Source organism: Leucopleurus acutus, assembly GCF_964270905.1.
Source record: "Leucopleurus acutus genome assembly, chromosome: 5".
In the NCBI taxonomy this organism is placed as follows: domain Eukaryota; kingdom Metazoa; phylum Chordata; class Mammalia; order Artiodactyla; family Delphinidae; genus Leucopleurus; species Leucopleurus acutus.
In genome coordinates, this window is record NC_139147.1 from 55,141,209 (window position 1) to 55,164,042 (window position 22,834).

The 22,834-nt window shown below is 40.5% G+C and overlaps 1 protein-coding gene across 1 annotated transcript in view; it reads right to left on the reverse strand.

Annotated features, from left to right (window-relative positions):
- Positions 1-19,927: 19,927 nt before the first annotated feature.
- IFT57 (intraflagellar transport 57) overlaps positions 19,928-22,834 on the reverse strand; it is a 60,101-nt gene continuing 57,194 nt past the window's right edge. Inside the window, exons 10-11 of the mRNA XM_082839836.1 lie at positions 21,571-21,637; positions 19,928-20,250 (exon numbers count right to left, since the gene is read on the reverse strand). Coding sequence (XP_082695962.1) covers positions 20,072-20,250; positions 21,571-21,637 — 246 coding nt within the window. The 3' untranslated portion in view covers positions 19,928-20,071. The remainder of the gene's footprint in view (positions 20,251-21,570; positions 21,638-22,834) is intronic.

Sequence of the window (22,834 nt, forward strand, 5' to 3'; positions counted from 1 at the left end):
TGGAAGGAAGAGAGGATGGCATTGGGAATACTGATGGTTGGGCTCATTCCAGAAGCATGGCAGGAGGGAAATTTGTGAAGGTCTGACCTAGAATCCAAACAGTCTAGAAGAAAGAACAGGGAGTGTTGAGAATTGCATGAAAAGATGAGATACTAATAGGATTCAATATTTTCAGTGTGCTTTGGGGAAATGATTAAGTGCCAGGTCTTCTAACTCTGAATCTCTGAGACTGGCCCAGAAATCTGCACTTTAATATGCAGCCCAGGTAATTTTGATGCATGTGGTCCCTGTACTGCACTTTGAAACAACAGTGGCATAGAGTCACCTTTTATTCAGAGCACTGTTAACACTTATTCTCAAAAAAAAAAAAAAAAAAAAGCCCATATTCTTAGCTCTACTGACTTGCTTGGAACAAGATACATATATTCCACCAATGGGCTGATCCTCTGGTCCCTTCTATTAAATATATTAATGGCTATTATTGTGTTTTTATGCTAAGAAGCATAGAGGAGCAGTTACCTGTTTTTCTTTGTGAATCCCAGGAACATCTGTTGCTTAACACCTGGCGTTCTCTGTGACAGGTGTATGCTCGAGATAGCAACGGTAAAAAATCAGATGATGTTGGCTCAGATCACGATTTGCAGCCTGTCACTCCTGCCAAATGGGTCAGTTGAGACGGAAACCACAATTTGAGCAGATGTGTATTAATAAGTTAGGGAAGTGTGACAATTTAAAGGCAAGAGGACGAGAAGACGGGCTGTCTTGTGAAGTGGGAGAGGCAGTTTTCAACTGCCCAGGAAGATCATTTTCTTTCTTCCTCTTTGTAAGTTCTCATTCCCTCCTTACTCGTCCCCCAAAGCTTTAGGTACTTCTAAAGCCTAGGAAGGAGATAGAAGTTGGAACGTTGTTTGAACAAAAGAAAGCAGTTGTGTCGAGTGGAGACCTCAGCTGGATACTGTTAGATTGTCTGGTTCAAACCTTCCACTACGTAGACAAGGAAATGGAGGCCTGGGGACATTATGCGATTGAGCCCAAGGATGGGCTACTTTATCTTTTATTCTGTCTGGAACCCAAAGCACAGCTAAAGTCCAGGTGTCAGATGTAGTTTATTATTCTTCCCACATTATCACAACATGGTAACTCAAAGAGTTCTAGGCAAGGGAAATGGTCAATGATGTTCTCTCCACTACAGTGGAGATTGTCAGACTGCAAGCACCTTGCCTGTCTTGTTCTTCACTGTAACCTCAGCGTTTAAAACAGTGCCAAGCACATTGTGAATAATTGGTACGTCTCAAGAAGCCCTGTTAGCTTCTACTTCTGTGTTTCTGGGAACCTTGAGCTGCCTAGAAGAAGTCTGGCTACTTTGATGGAGATACCAGGTGGATAGACCGTGTGCCAAACCAGAACCTGTGAGTGAGACCGTATCTGGAAATAGGGTCGCTGCAAATGGAATCAAGTTAAAATGAGGTCATATGGATTAGACGGAACCTAAAGCCAGTGGCTGGTATGCTCATAAGAAGGCCATGTAAATACACAGATACACAAGGGGAAAAGGCCGTGTGATGACAGAGGCAGAGATTTTAGTGACACAGCTGCAAGTCAAGGAACCTCAAGGACTGACAGCAACTGCCAGAAGCTAGAAATAGGTGAAGAGGGATTCTTCCCCAGAGCCTGCAGGAGCGTGGCCCTGCTGACACCTTGATTTTGGACTTCTAGCCACCAGAACTGTGAGACAATACATATCTGGTTTTGTTTGTTTCTTTTGTTTTTGTTTTTGTTTTTGCATTACATGGGCCTCTCACTGCTGTGGCCTCTCCCGCTGTGGAGCACAGGCTCCCGACGCGCAGGCTCAGCGGCCATGGCTCACGGGCCCAGCCGCTCCGCGGCATGTGGGATCTTCCCGGACCAGGGCACGAACCCGTGTCCCCTGCATCGGCAGGCGGACTCTCAACCACTGTGCCACCAGGGAAGCCCACATATCTGTTGTTTTAAGCCACCAGTTTGTGGTACTTTTTTTTTTTACAGCAGCCCTAGGAAACAAATATAAGAGAAGCAGCCTTGGAACTGCATGGAGAGGGAATGAAGACCAGCTATACAGCATTCTAGTTGGTTCTTCAGGTGACTCTAGGCCCAGCTGTCATCTGACCACAACCACACGAGAGACCCCAGATGTGACAAGCAGAACGGTCAAGGGGCCTCAGACACATGAAGATCCATGGCATAGGGCGTCTTGGACATTCCAGCCCAGATGACTGCAGCCCCAGCTGTCATCACGTGCGATAGAAGAACCACGCGCCAGAGACAGTCCACCCACTGAACTGTGAGAGAGAATAAAACAGTTGTTTTAACCACTACATTTTGGGATGGTTTTACTACACAGCGAGAGAGAACCAAAATATTTGGATTCCTCAGAAGCAGCCTCTGAGATAAGGAAGTGATTTATTGGGAGGTACTCCCAGGAATACTAGAAGTGAATGCGGAAGTGGGACAGCAAAGGGAAGACAACCAAGCCAGGATGTGGCATCAGACAAAGTCCCACGGAGGGTAAGTTTGACCTAATCTTGTCAGGAGCACTGGAGACAGTGAAAGTCCTAACTCAGCATTGACCCCATCAGGGTCAAAAACACTGGTGTAGCTAAACCCTTTCACCCTTCAGTCATTGGTTAAGAGCTCGCCCAGGGACGGATAAACTCTCAGACACTTCTCGCTCTTTGGGAGGGGTGGGGAGGAGGTTAGGGGAGGTTAGCAGCCTGAGGGCAGCTCTTCAGCAAGGAGACACAGGTGCCAGGAGTGAAGATGCTCACAGAAGCAGGGGATGTAAATTAGAAAAGGGAGGGTAAGCCGTTCATCCCAGTTTGCCAGGGACTGGATTTAAAATGGAAAGCCCCACATCTTGGGAACCTGCTCAGTTCCAGGCAAGTCAAACAATTAGTTGGTCACCCTAGAAAGGGATCCCAGGGGACATGGGCAGAGCCTGACAGCATCTGCTATAGCGGATGCATGAATATCTCTAAACTGGAGAGAGTGGGGCTCACAGGACTCGTCAGAGGCGCCTCTGTAAGAGTCCAGGGATGTTGGACTTCAACCAGCAGTCAAGGACCCTCTTAATGATAAGAGCCTGTGACCTATGACAGGTAAAAATGATTTCAAACTGTTTCAAACACTGCAGAAGGGCCGAGGATGATCAGAGTGGGGAACTGTCTTTTAGTTTGGCAATTAGAGGCATGGGTGAAAGAAGAGGGGCAGACACACAATGGTACAACATGAAACTCAACAATGGGTAGACAGCGCAGCGTCCTCCATGGACGAGGGTATAAAGGGAACAAGAAACCTGGGAGTTAGAGGAATGACGGGGGACAGGAAGAGATGAATTCAGTGCTAGGATGTTTTTAAAAATGTCTGTGTTGCATAATGATCATTTTTGGATGTTTTCTCAGGGAAAAGAGCTCATGGATGAAAATGAAGGTAAAAGGTAGTCAGGGGAGGGGTGAGACTGGTGGCTGATGGTTCCAGTAGGGGGAAGAAATGAAGTCCCAGTCACTTCAATTACAAGCCGAGAAGCTGATTTATGTAATGAACAGAATGGAAATAAGGATTTTATTAGCAGGAATGAGAACTCTTCAGTGAGAAAAAGCAAAGAGAATGGGGAGATTTCATTAAGGCTTATAGATTAATGAATGGTCTGAGGACAGTAAACATAAATATGTTCATTTAACCTCAGCATATTAGATGAAAGGTGTTTGTTTTTCAACCAAGAAAGAAATGCTTATAGGATAAACAAAAGGAATGCTATTTTATTTAATTCAACAAGGAAATGTATGGAAGAATCCCTGCTCACAGGGTGTAATATGCAGGCTAAATTGATAAAGAGGTTCAAGACAGGTTTGGATAAATTACTGAGTGCAAATCCATATCAGATTAATAAAGAAAGATGTTTAAGATTTTCTTGTTTATTTTTTCATATGTATTTGATTTGATTTGAATATTTAGTAAATGTAAAAGGCCATACAGTGAAAACTTGCTCTCTTAACCCCTGTTCTACATCTCCCCAGTCCCTGCCTCTCCCAACAAGTAATCACTATTATGGATTTTCTTTTATCTTTTAAAATACTTTTTAAAGTGCATATACAGGCAGATAAGAATAAATTCCTTGAAGGCAAAGAGTTTAATCTGTTTTGTTTGCAGTCATATCCTCAGAGTCTAGAAGAGTTCCTGGGACATCGAAGATGTTCAATACATATATATTAAATGATCAAATATATTTACCCCCACAATTGTTAAACGAATAGCAGCATCCTATACATACTTGCTTCTTTGCATATTGCTTTGTGTATTTGAAAATACGTCCTTGAGATCTTTCTTTATTTGTACATAAAGGCCTTCATCCTTTATTTATTTTATTTATTTATTTTTTTGCGGTACACGGGCCTCTCACTGTTGTGGCCCCTCCCGTTGTGGAGCAAAGCCTCCGGACGCGCAGGCTCAGCGGGCATGGCTCACGGGCCCAGCCGCTCCGCGGCATGTGGGATTTTCCCAGACCGGGGCACGAACCCGCTTCCCCGGCATCGGCAGGCGGACTCTCAACCACTGCGCCAACCAGGGAAGCCCCCGTCCTTTTTTTTAGAGCTGAGTTATAGTCCATTGTATGGATGTGCCATAATTTATTCAACCAATCTCACTAATGACCACCTAGTTAGTTCCCAAGTTCTTGTTTTTACAAATGTCAGTGCAATGAATAATCTTGTGTGATTCTTGTATTTGTAGGATAAGTTTTCAGATGTGCAACACCAGTTTTTAAGAAGTCATGTCTTCCCTTAAATGTCTCAGATAATGGTGACAGAATTCTTGATCAAATGGACCACTGACCTGCCCTGCATGACATTTCTTATGTGTTTTTCAGTGGTCATTGGTAACGCCAGGTGTCTTTGGCCTGCTTAAAAAAAACCAGAGAGATTTGCAGGATGAGAAATAGTGGAGTATAGGAAGCAGTGAAATTGACGCATGGATGTTTAAGATCAGGCTGAAACATCACTGCAGAATCGAATCTAAAATCCCAGCTCTTGTGTGGCCACTGCTTGGATGGCTAAGCTGGCTGTCTTCACTGTGAGAGATAGGTCTTAATTGCCGCTGTATCATAATACACATCTATGTTTCTACTTCTTTTCTAAGGACAATTGAGTACCCAGGGTTCTTTGCTGATCTCGCTTCACCATAGCCTCTTATTTTCATCATAGCCTTGGGGCTTTGATCTTATTATTTTGGCCAGACTGTGACACCAGGGACATCAGGCTGAAATGACAGCATCCCCCTTGGTTTATCTCAGTGTTGTTTCTTACAGGGGAGGGCAGAGCCGAATTGCACGTGGATGATGGTGCTAAAAGAGAACAGTCTCTGAATCCTTAACCCAGACACACGTGGCTATGCTTCTGTTCCCTGTCATGTTTCCGTCGGAAACATGAAAATAATAATACATGCCCTGCACCCATTGAAGGTGTGGTGGTGAATATTAATAAGCTTCAAAATGCAGTTTGAGCTCTTCAGCCCTGAGGTTCTTGATAAATATTGGGGTATAGAGTTAGTGAGATAAAGAAGCACATTCCAACCATGACCATTTTTCATTATAGAGTACCTTGACAACTGCTTTAAGCCTCGAACTCCAATACAATACCTAGGAACTTTCAGTACAGCCCATGTGTATTTTTAATATTCGGCTTTATCTTCTTATGTACTAACTGCCGGAGACTGTGGTCGTTTAGTCAATCAGCAGACATGTTTTAAATGTTCACTGGATTCTGTGGAGGCATCAGTCTCAGAAAGAGCTCTGGGCTCCTGCCCAGGAGATTGGCTTTTCTACGACTCCTCCCCAACCACCTGAAAGCCTGTGAGCAGCCGCTTCACCGGAGCCTCAGTTTCCTTTTCAGCAAATCAGGGTAATGACTCCTGCCCTGTGCGTCTCTGTGAGTGAATGGGAAAGCTCAGTGACAATGGATGGACAGGCTGTTTTGTAGGATACGGTCCATTAAAGATTACTATGACTATTAATGTCTATGCAGGGTACTTCCTCACATGGGAAAGAAAACTGAGATGTCAGGAAACAGGGGCCACACACCCCAGGCCAGGGCTTCCCAACCTCAACTGAACTACAGACCGGTAATATATCTAAGTTTTCTACTGTGATATATCAAAATCACATAGGCCTATATATGTATAAAATAGGTACACAGGATATATGTAAAATATGCATATATGGATATAAAATATAGGGATACCAATACTTCAGTGATAGCAACAACAAAAAGATCTTCCTTTCAGTCAGATCACACTGAACTGGCCTATGACGCAAGTTGGTTTTCTGCCCCCTGAAGAGACAAGAAATGTCAAAGGGGCCAATGCCAAACTCAGAGCCCTGCCAGCCCACGTTCCAGCCCCGGGAACAGGCTCGTGGCCTGTGGATGCCCTTAGGAGCCTGGTACAACTCCATTCCAAGAGCTCTAGGGACTCAGTGAGAAGGGGGGAAAAAAAAACCTGTTGATCCTTTTTTTTCCCTGAAAGTGGACAGCTAACTGAGGGCTTGGTGATGCTGGTGCCCATGGTGGCGATGAGAGTCTAGGAGAAAGTGAAAATTCACTCGTTTCCACTCAAATGCCTACTGGGCTCATCAGGTAATGTAGAAGAGTGAAGCAGCCAACGTAAGAATTCTTATCATCCAGTGTCATTATATTTCGTAATCAGAACTGCAACGGACTGAGGTTCAACAGAGGGTATCGATCCTCTTGATCTGAGGTCACAGATGGGATGCAGCCTTCGTGTTGTGGCATCTTCCGATTTTTAGTTGAGGTCTAATGAATTCTATGTGACATTATTCTAAGTTTTGGATGTTGGCATGTGTATACATGTACTTATACATACATGCACAGATCATTATGTGAGGCAAGCTGGGGTGGTCTCCTGGGGATCCCTGGACCCTCAGGGGTGGAGAGGAGATAGTGGTGCCAGGCACAAGGAGCAGACATGATTATAACTCAACAATATCGTGGTCTCTCCTTATGGAACTCAGCCTAACCTCCAAGGTGCGGGAAGAGAGGCTGCTGGGCCATGACGGAAACATTCATCAATTTCTCAGGGACTGGCAGCTGAGAAAGACTCCTTCACAACTGTTTTAGATTCCCCGTGTGACTTGTCAAGGATCAGGGGTTCCCCCAGCCGTAAGAGAGTTAACAGGCAGATAATGGAACTATGCTTTGACAGCTGTGTGGGTTTCTAAGCGAAAACACTGTGCATTGTATTACAGGAAATGAGGGTCTGGGAAGTGGTCTTGGTGACTCCTAGAATCATAAACGCTGGCTACTTCTAATAAGGGGAAAAGGTAAACAGGCCAATGATTAACTTCATTGCACTTGTGAAATAGAAGAGTTGAAATGTAAGAGCTAAGCAACAGACCTCCTGTAAGGTAATTCCGGGCAACTGCTTTGCTCCAGAACTGGAAGGATAAGTACTTCCAAATGATTCATTGTCTTCTTTCTTTTGACTCCCTGGAATTTCCCAAATGCTAAGCGACAGGCAAGAAAGTGTCTGCCAGGGCACAGACTAGAACTATAAGTCTGGATAGGGTACTTCTATTCAGTTGATTATTTCAATTTTCTCACCCATTAAAGGGTATAGCAAAGAACACCTTTTCATACACCGTGAAAGCTGATTTGGAAACCAAAGGCTTGATTCTTTTCTTTCACTATTAAGCCTGTGTGTAGAAATCAACCACACCTAATATAATCACACCTGTTTCTATTTTGATGATGAGATCAAGGGATTTATAAGCTGAGGCGTATAACCCCAGGGAAGCGGGAGGGTAGGAAGTGGTGCAAATCAACACACGTTGAGCACCCAAAGATGCAGTCGTGTCCACGGTCCCATTTAATACTCACAGCTTCCCCAGAGGGAGGTGTCATTACCTTCATTTTCTAATGAAACGAGTTTTCTTTTTGAAAGTTTGTTCTAATTGGAAATCAAAGTGAAAAATAAAAGTGATACACAGGAAACAAGGGAAGGAGGGAAAGAAGGGAAACATTAAAAACTACATTCTCCTCACTTACCTTTAACTGATCTGATCACTCCTTCTTACTTTCCTTCCTCTGGACAGCCCTTGAGGGTAAGCACTTCCAATCCTTGGTCCTGTCCCAGTCTCTGTTTCTGAAAGATCTTACCTACTCCAGGCTTGAGGTACAGCCTCCTGAAAGACGACTCCCATCTCTAGCCCTGATTCTGTCCTAATTCCAGACCTGTGCAGCCTTGCTGGCTCCCAGCTACCTGAGGGCTCCCAACCCTACCTGAATGGGCAGGGCTGAACTGCTCACGGGCAATGGGTGTGTGTGAGGTCAGAGTCACTCCAGCCCCTTCCAGAATCCCGGTGAGAGGAGGACCAAAGAGCATCTGCCTAAGCCAGGAGGTCAGAAATCTGACTGAAGGGGGCACCTTGGATCGGCAGTACCCTCTGGAAATAATGGGGCTGCTGAGTGGTTTCCAAGGGCCTTGTGTTTTCTGGCATCCTGGGCATTTTGGATCCCCTCCCAGGTGTGTTCACTGCATGGGGACACCCATCCAGTATCCCTACCAAATCCTATTTCCCTACCAGCCCCAGGGCCTGGGAAGACCAGTTCTTATACTCGTTCTCCACAATCTGGCTTTACCTACTTTAGCATTTGGTATCATATCCACTCTGCTCTGACCCACGTCCCTGGATTGAAACCTCAGGATCGCCACTTCCTGATTCCAGACTGGACTAAATCGTGACATCCCTGAGCAGACTCAGTCTTTGCCATATGGGCCCCCTCCAAGGCACGGAAGCTTGGTCCATTTTCTCATTTTCCATTTTAGTTTCAAGTCAGGTTCCTCCACCATCTCCCATACCAACTACTGACTGACAGTCCCAGCAGCTGCCTGTTCGAGTGTATCCACATGCATGTTTTGAACATGCTTCAAATCCCACGAGACTCAGATAAAGTAGGGCCTCTCTCCTGACCCTGACTCTGGTTCCTTCTCTCTGTTCAAATGGAAGAAGGGTCAGTGGCAGAAGGCCTAGAATGGTGTAGTTGTCATCCACGGCTACCAAGACTTCCTCACTTATTTTCCACTGATACCTCTCTGGAAAGTCATGACTGGTGTCTTGTCTCCCTCCCTCACTCAGCTCCCTCTGCCCTTTTTGTGTGGCTTTGCCACTAACTGGGTGACTTGGGTCAAAGTTTTTCTTCAAGCTGTTCTGAAAATTTAATACAGGCATACCTTGTTTTATTGCACTTCACGTTACTGTGCTTCACAGATATTGTGTTTTTTACACATTGAAGCTTTGTGGCAACCCTTTGTTGAACAAGTCTATCAGCACTAATCTTCTAACAGCATTTGCTCACTTCGTGTCTGTGTCATGCACTGGTAATGCTCACAACATTTTGAACTTTTTCATTATTATAATACTTGTTATGGTGATCTGGGGTCAGTGATCTTTAATGTGACAATTGTAATTGTTTTGGGGCACCACGAACCATGCCCATATAAGATGGCAAACGTAATGGATAGATGGTGCATGTGTCTGACTGCTCCACTGACTGGCTGTACCCCAGCACTCCCCTCCTTGGGCCTCTCTAATCCCTAAGACACAGTAATATTGAAATTAGGCCAATTAGTAGCCCCATAATGACCTGTAAGTGTTCAAATGAAAGGAAGAGTCGCACGTCTCTCACTTTAATTCAAAAACTAGAAATGATCAAGCTTAGTGGGGAAAACATGTCAAAAGCTGAGACAGGCTGAAAGCTTGACCTCTTTTGCCAAACAGCTGGCCAAGTTGTGGATGCAAAGGAAAAGTTCTTGAAGGAAATTAAAGTGCTACTCCGGTGAACACACGAGTGATAAGAAAGAGAAACAGCCTTACTGCTGATATGGAGAAAGTTTTAGTGGTCTGGATAGAAGATCAAACCAGCCATAACATTCCCTTAAGGCAAAGCCTAATTCCAAGCAAGGCCCTGACTCCCTTCAATTCTGTGAGGGCTGAGAGAGGTGAGGAAGCTGCAGAAGAAACGTTTGAAGCCAGCGGAGACTGGTTCATGAGTTTTAAGGAAAGAAGCTGCCTCCGTAACATCAAAGTCCAAGGTGAAGCAGCAAGTGCTGGTGTAGAAGCTGCAGCAAGTTATCAGAAGATCCAGCTAAGATACTTCATGAAGGTGGCTGGCTACACTAAACAACAGATTTTTCAACATAGATGAAACAGTCTTATATTGGAAGAAGGTGCCAGCTAAAACTTTCATAGTGACACAGGAGTCAATGTCTGCCTTCAAAGTTTCAAACGACAGGCTGACTCTCCTGTTAGGGGCTAATGCAACTGGTGACTTTAAGCTGAAGGCAATGCTCATTTACCTTTCCCAAACTTCTAGGGCCCTTAAGAATGATGCTAAATCTATTCTGCCTGTGCTCTCTAAATGGAACAACAAAGCCTAGATGACAACGCATCTTTTTACAACATAGCTTATGGAATACACACACACAGTTGAGACTTACAGCTCAGAAGAAAAGTTTCCATTTAAAATATTACCACTTATTGACAATGCACCCAGTCACCCAAGACCTCTGATGGAGATGTCCAATTAGATACATGTTGTTTTCATGCCTGCTAACACAACAACCATTCTGCAGCCCACGGATCAAGGAGTCATTTCGACTTTTAAGTCTTAGTATTTAAGAAATACATTTCGTAAGACTATAGCTGCCTTAGATAGTGATTTATCTTATGGAATCTGGGCAAAGAAAATGAAAACCTTGTGGAAAGCATTCAACATTCTAGATGTCATTAAGAACATTCGAGATTCATGGGAAGAGATCAAAACACTTACATTAACAGGAGTTTGGAAGAAGTTGATTCCAACCCTCATGGATGATTCTGAGGTGTTCAGGACTTCAGTGGAGGATGTAACTGCAGATGTGATGGAAATAGCAAGAGGACTAGCAATAGAAGTGGAGCCTGAAGATGTGGCTGAGTTGCTGCAATCTCAGGATGAAACTTGAACGGATGAGAAGTCGCTTCTTATAGATTAGCAGAGAAAGTGGTTTCTTGAGATGGACTCTACTCCTAGTGAAGACTGCTGAAATGACAACAAAGGATTTAGAATACGATATACACTTAGTTGATACAGCCGTGGCAGGGTTTGAGACAATTGAGAAATCATGATTTCTCTACAGAGAAATCATTCGTGAAAGGAAGTGTCAATCGATGCAACAAAATTTATTGTCGACTTATTTTAAGAAATTGGCCACAGCCACCCTATCATTCAGCAACCACCATCCTCATCAGTCAGCAGCATCAATAGCGATGCAAGACCCTCCACCAGCAAAAAGATGACGACCCTTTGAGGGCTCAAATGATGGTTAGCATATTTCAGCAATAAAGTATTTTTAAATTAAGGTATTTACATTTTTTAGACATAATGTTATTACACACTTAATAGACTACAGTATAGTGTAAACATAACTTTTATATGCACTGGGAAATAAAAAATTTGTGTGACTTTATTGCGGTGGTCAGGAACTGAACAACAGTATCTCTACGGTATGCCTGTACGTATATTAAGTTCCTTTCAAAACAGTAGTTGCTCAATAAAGGATTATTATAATTTAAAAAATGTATTACACTATAACCGGCTTGACTTACCGTTGCCCTCCCACATCATATATCTTTACGTTTCTCAGATTGAAAGTATTATAGCATAAAGGGTTCAAGTCTACTACTGTGGGGCCTTGGGCATGTTATTTAGCTTCTCTGCAGCTCAGTTTCATAGCTGTAAAATGGAAATAATACCTCCCTCACTCAGTTGCAAAATGAAATCTGGTAATATAGATAAGAGCTCAGCACAGTGCCTGGCATATAGAGTGACAATCACTATATTTGTGCCTTTGTTCACGTTAGTCTTCTTAGAACACTGCTTCTCCTCTTTTTCATTTTGCAAAATTCCAGAAGAAAGACCTGGTTGAAACTTCATTTCTTCCTCGTGGATTCATGTTTCCTCAATTGTGTTCCACTGCATTCAGGTCTATTATTACAGTTTATTGCATGATACATATTTGATTTACCACTTTCCCTGCTTGACTCCTTATCCTGGTATTCATTTTACCTTTCCTTTCTCCCAATGTTCCGCTAATACTTCCTCTCAACGACCTGATCCCTTACTGTAACACACCCCCATGACTTTGTGTCTTTCCTTCTGCCAGGAATGGCTTTTCCCCATTTTTCTTTGCTACTGGAATCTTACTCATCCATCAAGGACCAACTCTACGAATCCTCCTCTGTCTCCTCCAAGTTAGAATTAATTTTTTCAACTAGCTTCAGTAACACTGTTTATTTCTCTGTTAGGAAACTTAGCATTATAACATTTTAGTTATATGCACATATCTTTCCCATTAGACTGTGAGCTCTTGGAGGGAAGGATAATGTCTTATTCATATTTGCTTCCCTCAGTACCTAATATTGTGCTCAAAATATAGGAGTAATTCATCAAATTTTTGTTGTATTTGTACTACTTAAATGTACTAAATAGCATCGCCTAAACCAATAGGTCAGACATATGACGGAAGGTGACACTTCTGGATCAGCAGTACCTTCTGTAAAGCTCATGGGTTGCTGAATGGTTTCCAAGAACCAGATGAATAGGTGGTTTAAAATGTATCACAATATCTATCTGAAATAAAATATCCAGTCATGAACATAAGTATAAGCTAACATTTAATGACTGACGAAGTCCAGGAAGCGTAAGAGAAACCAGGTCATATGCAAGGGCAATAGATCAGTGAAACTACGAAAAAAATCTGATAAACTCTGGCTGTGATTTTTAGTCCCTGTGTATTATGAAGAATTCTTACTGAAATTTATGCTTGTGGAAAATTGGCCAGTCTCAGTCTCAGCATGGTTGGGTCAGGGACATTTCCTGTTATCAATAGGAAGCTGCTATACAATTAAATGGATTAATGATGCAGTGAACTGAATTACTTGTTTTCTTACAGCCAAGTAATTGAACTCGTTGTGCATTCTACATATTTTTAGTTGTACAAGCATGATCTTTGAATCTATCACGTAAGAAGATGCTTGGGCTGCTTTAGCCTACTGATTCGAGAAGCAGTAAAAGGAACTGGGTTTAGTTAGGAAGGCAGTAAAGTAACATCAATAAAATGGTGCAGGGGATGCACATCTGACACACTCAGTAGGTTTATGGAGACAATGATTTTTGAGAACAATTTGCAAATCTGGTCTAATTCAGTTAGTACCATAATAATCTACCTTAAAATATGGTGGAACATTCTGTTGTATATTCACTGCATTTGGCTTTAGTCTATGGAACATTTTAATACTTATTATCAGCGGTGTGCTGGTAAACCGGATCTCTGTTCTGTTTTCTTTTTGTTTTTTAAAGCCCTGCTTTTTAGTGTTTTCCTATTTCTATGGTATAAGTACTCCCATTATGGGCTGGTTTTAAGCTACCAAGTTTAACAAATGCTCTCAAAGTTTCTGAATCTCTGACAATCAGCTCTTAGGAGATGGTACACCATTGCAAGTTATTACAAACAGTGGAGGAGAGCCTGTTAAAGTTTTAAAATCATGCAGTCTTAGGACTAGAAGTATCCAAAATATTCTAGTCCTACTGCTAACTTTTCAGAAGAAGAAAATTGACAGTAAGGAGAAGTAACATCCTAAAAGTCATGCAGGCCATTACTAGCAAACTTGGGATTGGAATCAAAGTGTCTGGACTCCCCATGCAGTATTCTATGCAAAAGCCTTTATAGAGGGAGTAGAGAAAAAAGTAGTCATTGGATATAAATGGAAATATTACTGTATAATCTTGCGTTGGGATGTGGATGGGACAGGATGGGTGACAGGGGCTGTGAACGAGAAGTTCCCTCAGAGCTGTTTCAAGCCGTGTTAAGAATCACTTAGGAAACCGTGAAGTTTTTAATCTTGGTTTGTTAAATGGGCAGGCCACTTAACCTTTGGGGGCTTAGGTTTTATGATTTTTTTAAGTGACAGTTTTTAATATTAGTATGTCTTAAACTCTAGTGTTTGTTGCATAGTTTAGGGTACTTATTAAAAATCATTCCAGGCAGGGCACATTTTGAGATTGTTTACAGGCCATACTTTAAAAAACAATAATTTAGATCCTCTTTAAAGACCCTTTTAGATCTAAAATGGTTTACCTGTTTACTCGCAGCCAGGAAACATTTCTAGAGTGGTAGCTCCTTAAAGTAGTTCTTCCATTAGCTGCATCAAAGTCACATGAGGAGGGCTTCCCTGGTGGCGCAGTGGTTGAGAGTCTGCCTGCTGATGCAGGGGATGCGGGTTCATGCCCCGGTCCGCGAAGATCCCACATACCGCGGAGCAGCTGGGCCCGTGAGCCATGGCCACTGAGCCTGCACGTCCGGAGCCTGTGCTCCACAACAGGAGAGGCCACAGCGGTGAGAGGCCCGCGTACCGCAAAAAAACAACAAAAAAAGTCACGTGAGGAGCTTTTTAAAATTTCTGACCACCCAAGGTCCCACCAGAGACCTGTGAAGTAAGAACGGAGGGAGAAGAGGGCTGAAAAATTGGGTATTTTTCTAGAAGTTGCCTGTTTGATTTTGATTCCCAATTAGAGTTAGGAACTTCAGCCGTTTCTAGCCTAGAGACTGCTGTGTAAGGTAAGAAAGCAGTAATTAGTTGTTAACTACTGACCCACACAGTAGGGGCTATGTACAAAGACTTTATCCAATAGCTTCTCAAGTAGGGGATGAGAAGAAGCAGGTGGGCTCTAGGGTACTGTCTGAGGGTCAACTGGAAAATGTCCTTGTAGTACTTAGCAATGCAAGGACAAAGTATGGAGGGGACTGAGGTGGGCCTAAAATAAAGCACTGATGGTAAGTCAGCAAATCACAGGTTTGAACTTTGCATGTCTGTATCAACAGCACCCAATTATGGAAATCCAATGCTTGAGACCTGCTATTTAGAACATATTAAGATGAGCATGGTTCTTGCCCTTCTCTTCCCTGTATTTTTAAAAAGACTTGTCAAACAACAGCAACAACAACAACTAGTGAACCCCAAATTGTTTTTACCCTTTAGAAATGCCATTACACCTCTTCAAATATAAAGTTTTAGGAATTACGACCTGGCTGTTGGGCACACTCAGTTTTAAAAACGTAATGCTTTGACAATGGTTGCTATTTGACCGCAAAGTAGAGGGGTGCTTTCTAACTACTATAATTGTATTGTTATAATGAAGACTAAAGAAAACACAAAAAGCCTTTTGGGCTGGCAGAGAAGAGTTTTAAGAAGAAAAGCACTTGGCCATTTAATCCCATGCTCTCTACAAAGTTTCCCAAATCCTCAGTCTACTGACATTCAGAGAGCATCCATCCCATGCTTGTTAACCATCCACGCAGCAGAGTTTTGAATCAGAATTACATGTTTTCTCATATTCCTACACAGGTCCACCAGTTCTAATAAAAGGTTGGAAAATAATCTCAGATTTGTATACTGATTTTCACATACCCATTTAATTAAATCTGCATTCTTAAAGCATGTTCTGAGTGAAAAGTGTCTGTGATTACATATTTGCAAAGAGAAGGAATTACATTTGTTGCTTGCAGATTCACAATGTAGATGAGAAGTCCTGAAGAAAATGAAACTTGTTTAACGTTTCTCAAATTTACTGGTTACAGAGACTTTTGCTTTTGTTTAAACTCATGGGAAATGCTGACCTAGATAAATTAAGAGGGCAGTAGAGAAAAACTTCCTTAGAGGTGTCAAAAAATTGTTCCTACTTGGTCAATGAGTAAATGATTATATAAGCTTAAGACATGTTCACCAGGCCATATAATTTTATTGGAGAGGTTATATGATTTACACAGCTGATTGTCTATTTGATTCAGAGGGGGATTAAATTCTGTATAAAGCATATCATTTCCAAGAAACATCATTTTTTTAAAACTTTGTATTTTGTAATAATTTCAGATTTATAGAAAAGTTGTACAAAATGTACAATGGATTTCTATATATTCTTCTCTCAAATTCCCCAAAATGTTAACGGTTCACATTTTAAAAATCATTCTCCCTTTCTCTCTATATGTGTGTGAATATACAAACACACACATATGTATATGTACATTTTTTTCCCTGAACCATTTGAGAGCAAGTTGCTGACATGATGCTCCTTTACCTCCAAAGACTTGTGTGTATTGCTAAAAACAAGGATATCCCTTTATATAACCACAGTACAAATATCAAAAAATTAACATTGATTTAATACTATTATCCAGTCTACAGAACTTATTTGAATTTTACCTGTCTCAACAATGTCCTTTTCTGGGACTTTCCTGGTGGTGCAGTGGTTAAGAATCCTCTTGCCAATTCAGGGGACACATGTTTGAGCCCGGGTCCGGGAAGATTCCCACATGCCGTGAAGCAACTAAGCCTGTGTGCCACAACTACTGAGGCTGCGCTCTGGAGCCCGCGAGCCACAACTACTGAAGCCCGTGCGCCTAGAGCCCGTGCTCCGCAACAAGAGAAGCCACCACAATGAGTAGCCCGCCCACTGCGATGAGAAGCCTGCGCACTGCAACGAAGAGTAGCCTCTGCTCGCCGCAACTAGAGAAAGACTGCGCGTAGTAACAAAGACCCAATGCAGCCAAAAAAAAAAAAAAAGTCCTTTTCTAACAAACAAAGTTTTGTTTTGTTTTTTCCTGGCCCAGGATCCAGTCTGGAATCACTTGTTGCATTTAATTATGTCTCTTTCACCTCCTTTAATTTAGAGCAGTTCCTCAGTCTTTGAGCTCATGACGCTATCATTTTTGAAGAACACAGGCCATTTTGAACAGTGTCCCTCCATTGGATTGTCTAATGTTTCCTCATGACTAGATTCAAGTCATACATTTTCAAGAATGTGTGCTCTTTTCAGGAGAGACACATGATGGCCATTTGTTCCACTACTAGTAAGGTTAACTTTTGATCACTTAAAGTGATATCTGCCAGGTTTCTCTACCATAAAGTTACAATTTTTCTTTTCATGTAATATCTTATAGGCTTCGAGATTATGTAAATATTCAGTTTTTCATTAAACTTTCACCTACGAGTTTTAGCATCTGTCACCCTAAATAAAGAGGTAAATTGAGGCAAGCTCAAATTACCAGAAATATTGGTGCCATTTTTCCATTTGCTCATTTCATTCTCTGTGTCCCATTTTGGTAATTATTGCAATATTTCACTTTATTATTAATTATTATTATATTATTATATGATTGGTGATCTTTGTTGCTACTACTATGAGACTCACTAAACCTCAGATGATGGTTAGCATTTTTTAACAATAAAGTATTTTGTAATTAAAATATGTACACTGTTTTTTAAAGACAATGTTATTGCACAGTTAATAGACTACAGTATATTGTAAACATAACTTTTACATGCATGGGGAACTGAAAAATTCATGTTACTTACTTAATTGTGATATTCACTTTATTGTGGTAGCCTGGAATTGAACCTGCAGTGTCTCTGAGATATTCCTGCATGGTAGTTGCCAGATGGTGATTTCTAAACTCAGTATTCCTTTTACTTTAACTGTCATTCTATTGTAAGGAAGACCCTTCTCTTCTGCTGTTGATTCATTTATCTCTATCTGTATGGACTTGTGGTTTCTTGTTTCATTCTGTGGGTTATAATTTATTACTATAATTATTTGTTTTGACACTCAATTATCTCAGATTGGCTGGTGGGATACCCCTCAATCTGTGTCCTTTAGTCATATCCCCATCATTCTCTGAGCACGTCCTTCCTATCTGGCAGAGCAAGGTATTCCAGGCTTATCTTGTGCTTTCCCTGCCCCAGCCCAGGAATCAGTTGTTTTTCTAAGAAGTCTGGGTGTGTTTGTTGGGTTTTTTTCTTTAAGTAGAAAATTTAGAAACCAGGATGTGTTAGGTATTCTCATTGTTATTGGGCTGTCACTGCTTCTAGACCCTCTTAGAGGACAGAACTAGTAAATACATGTATATGTGTATATGCATATCTGTATCTATAAATATTTATATTTTCTATTCATCTATATGTATAAAAAAACCTATGAGTTCATACTGATGCTGCCAATTCCAGTCCTGGACCCATCATTTATAATTACTATCTTGAAACTGTGTCAAATCTCATAGACTTGAAGACATTAAATTCACCTGCTGTAGAATAGCAGCTACAAGATATTCTGGAACTGCATAATTCCAGTCATCTACCCATTCACTTACTAAGTCACACCCTATGTGCTAGGACTTGGCTAGGAATATGGAAATGAAAAAGACTTTCTCCTTGTCCTCAAGCAGCTCAATCTACTAGAGACAGTTGAGGAAAAAATAATTACAATATAGTACAATAAGTTCTGTATTAGAGTTATTCACAGTGCTCTATGGAAACAGAGAGGAGGGCCCCCCAACCCAACCCGAGTAAACTGGGTTATTTCAAAGGAAGTAAAAATAGGTTGCTTACAGTAGTTATTGGAAGAGTTCTTAGATTACTGAATTTGCATGAAACGAAGAGTGCACTTTGCTTCCAAGCAAAAGTACATTTTGTGGAGAGCTCTGATTTATCTAGAAGGGTTCTCTGCATCGATTGAATTCATCACAAAACTACTCAGCCCTGACAATACCTATGCAAATAAGTTCCAGGGGAATCACTGTTAGTTTGTGGGTCCAAAGGTTAGGTTTCACACTTTCTATTCTGCCCCTTCCTCTGACCATACAGGAAGGGAAAAATTTTGGACTTTTTCAAACTGCCTGTTACCTCAAATTAAATAAACTGACTTTGCCATTGTATCGATTGCCACCCTCTTGTGTAATAGTTTACACACACTGATTTTCTTTTATCTAAACTCAGTCTTGAACTAGAGAGAGTATGAAGGAAAGAAAAAGATTTGTGTGTGTGAGGGTATATATCTAGAAAGTAATGGCTAAAAAAAGAAATTGGGGTGGGGATAAAATATTAAGATAAAAATGAGAAAGGGATTTTATTATTTTTGTTGTATATATATGTATTCTTATCAAAATTTATCACTAGGTAAATTTACTTTCCCCCTTCTTTTCAAAAAATAAATGTGGACTATCTTGTGGTTTGAGTGCATCTCACCAGTTTCCTCCAGTTCCAAGTTGGTCACTCTAATATTGCTTATTTCACCAATTTAGAAATCCCAGACTAGAAAGTTGCTCAGTAATACGTGTAAGTAAAGATCACCAGCATCAGGAGGTTGATCTTGACATGACTTGCTGTCTCTCCTTCTGCTACAACATGATTCCTTAGTATAGCTGATACCATAGAAAAAAGTAGAACTGAGAAATGTATATACATTTTCATCACTATAGGAGCAAAGCCAAACACGACTGAAATGTTTATTTTTTATTAGGTGGCCTTAGATCATAGAAGATATAAAATCAGTTTAGTCATGAAATGCTCGTGATAAATAATAAACTTCAAATGTTAATAAAGATACTGAAGATTTTTCTGATGCCTTCTTTTTAAAAAATGTAATTTTAGGTAACTATAAAGCTGAGGCAAGGATAGTTTGGGTTCTTGGAAAGAATCCCCAGCCATCACTGGCTGCCTCTGGGTGCAGAAGTACTTGTGTGTGGATCCAGTGGAAGGGGCCAGGCTTATGTTAAAGGTCCATGTGCTGATAGCAGCGGCAGCACCTGCAGAAAGCATGGGTCCTACACATTTTGCATCATGTACCTCTTCCTCAAGTGCACGGAACCATAAGGACAGTGAGCCACCAGGTGGGGGCTTTAACACATGTAATGATTAGTGAAAGCTTCTTTGAAAGTGAGAATTTTTCATTACTTTATTAAATATTATATTCAATTCAAAGGCTTTGACCATCCATAATCATCATTGTATGTATACACACATACAATATGTGTGTATATATGTAAAAAATACCCGTTCAACATGCTTTTAAAGGAATAACTGTGTTTTGAAGTCTATGCAACATGAAATATGATTTGATATAAAAAAACTAATCAGAAGCCTGAAAAACGATATGTTTTAATAAGAGCCTATTGCAGATTCTGGAATGATTGTGGCATGCATGTCCCTGGTCATGTTGGACTTCTCCTTCAGTTTTGACTGGAGTAATGTGTGTTCCACAACACCGATTCTAATGTCCATCTGAATAGTTTCTTGCTTCAGCTTCGTTAAGCTCTGTTTAATCTTCACCAAAGGAGCTGCAGAATGAAAATAACATGGAATAAAAATGTTCATTTGGAGTATCAGTGTATTACAGAATGGTATGACATTTTCCTCACTTTGTCTTAAGCCAAAAGTGGGGTTAAAAACACAGCCAACAATTTACTGACATTCACACAGTTTTGCTGTGGCATTTTAAACACCTGAGATTTCTAGGCTGGGAAATGATGCAGCATTTGAGGTACTGAGGCTGAACTTCCTTTCTTTTCTAGAGGAAGAGTTGCTAAAGGTGTGTTTAAGAATGTCTTCTATATATATATATATATATATATATATATATATATATATATATATATATATATATATATATATATATACACACACACTTTTTTTTTTTTTTTTTTTTTTGCGGTACACGGGCCTCTCACTGTTATGGCCTCTCCCGACAGAGCAACAGGCTCCGGACGCACAGGCTCAGCGTCCATGGCTCACGGGCCTAGCCGCTCTGTGGCATGAGGGATCTTCCCGGACCGGGGCACGAACCCATATCCCCTGCATCGGCAGGCGGACTCTCAACCACTGCGCTACCAGGGAAGCCCAAGAACGTCTTCAATATTTTTTAAGGGGCTAGTATATTTATCTAAAGGAAAAGGGGATACAATGGAAGAAAAAGAGAAGGAAGAACTACCTTTAAGACATAGCTAATGGCTCATTCAAACATTCTACAAACCCCCTATACATCACCTTCTGAAAGATCACTCAGTATATTCTGTTAGAACTCTAGAAAATCTTTCTAGAGCAACGAAGGGCCTTAGGCAATCACCACTGGGCCATGTCAAAGTAACTAGCTCACAACAGAGGATGATTACTGCAGGATTATTAATTCTTCTCTATTTGACCCTTGCCCAGTCTTTGACCTTTCCCCAGGGAAGAGGGGAAAAAAAGGTCATCACATCACCACCTTTGCGCTGTTCGGGCGTACACTTAGTGCTTTTTTTGTACATAAAATGGAATAATGAAGCTCATTTGATGAAAACAGAACAAAATATTATTTTTTTAAACTGGCATAACAAAGTGCATATTTAACTATCTCCTACTCTATTTCTGAATTAATACAGTTTGAATTTTTTTAAAAATCCTAAATGATAGTAAAAAAAATTATGACTCTTCTCAGTTCATTTATAAGGAAAACAGTATACTGATTATCAGACCTCATTTTTGCACCATGTACCTCCCCTTCAAACAAATTCATTTTAAAAAGCAGCCTTCCTATTTATTAATACCTCTTTAAAAAATAGATTTCTTAAAGATATATTCTTCTTTTGCTCATTTTCTTCTTAAAATGAGTGTGTACTTACCACCATCAGTCATACTGCTGCCTTTTTCTTCCATTTCTTGTTTTACCTTTTCTAGCTCTTCTGTAACCTTTCATTGAAAACAAAAGTTTTCATGAGCACTGTATTTTAATAAACTTTCAAAATTTTTGTATGATGTATTAAAAAATTAATTCAGATATAATACGTACATAAAGGGATACAAAGATATTAGCAGTATTCTGGACATAATTTGAATAATAAAGTATGCAGACATGAAAAGCTTTTTATCTTCTGAGAGTGCTCCTATTGTTAAACTTCACCAAATTATTCTTTTATTGACTGTCTCAGGTTGTAACACGATAGAATAAAAACGATCAAGTTGTTTTTTTAGGCATCAAGCACTCAAGCTTTGCAGTTATCTCATAGCATCTACCATGCCAGTCTCTAATGATCAGTTATTAACTAAAACAGCACAAACATCCTAAAAAGATTTTAAATTTCTAGACGTTTACTACGTATCTTTAATATTACAGTTTTATAAGAGAATATGCCACCTTTTCCTCTACAGGACACTAAAAATAACGTTTATACCATATGGGTATATATAAAAATATTCTAACTGCTTTACTTTATCTAATCCATGAACTCCAAGAGGCACACTGGGCTGTTATATTGGCTCTAATCTGTACTCTATATCATACTCAAAATTATACTCCTATAGCCTCTATAAATTCCAAACTAGCATAAATGTAGGTAGAAAATATCTTTTAAAAATTGAAAAATTTTGATATGATCTAGAATGAAACCATAATCGTAACTTAGTAGGCTTTATTTTTATCATGCTGGTGAGTAAAAACTTCCTTGGGAATAAAGTGCTCATCCAAGTAAAAGCAAATTAACTTCTTTCAGGCACCTGAAACGTTACAACTGGGGATAACTACATACTCCAAAAGAACTAAATGGTTCCCTGGACTCCCTTCAAGTGTTAATTTACCTAACATAAGTGAGCACTTTACTTCTGTATAATGTTTTATCTGCCTAGAAGCACCACGGGGTTAGAGTCTAAATATTTCTAAAGTTATATTTTTAGTATTTTAAAATAACTATTTACTCTTCAAATAATCTCCATAAAAGAAGCTTAATTCTATTATACAGAAAAGTTTGTGACAATTATACTTGATTGTATCCAAAGATAATCTTGGACTTTAGTCCCATATTGGCTACTGACCTTGTTGTAAGGTTTTTTTTCCTCTCAGCTCTTCAGTGAAAAATGGGAGTATATATTATTAATATACATATATAAATA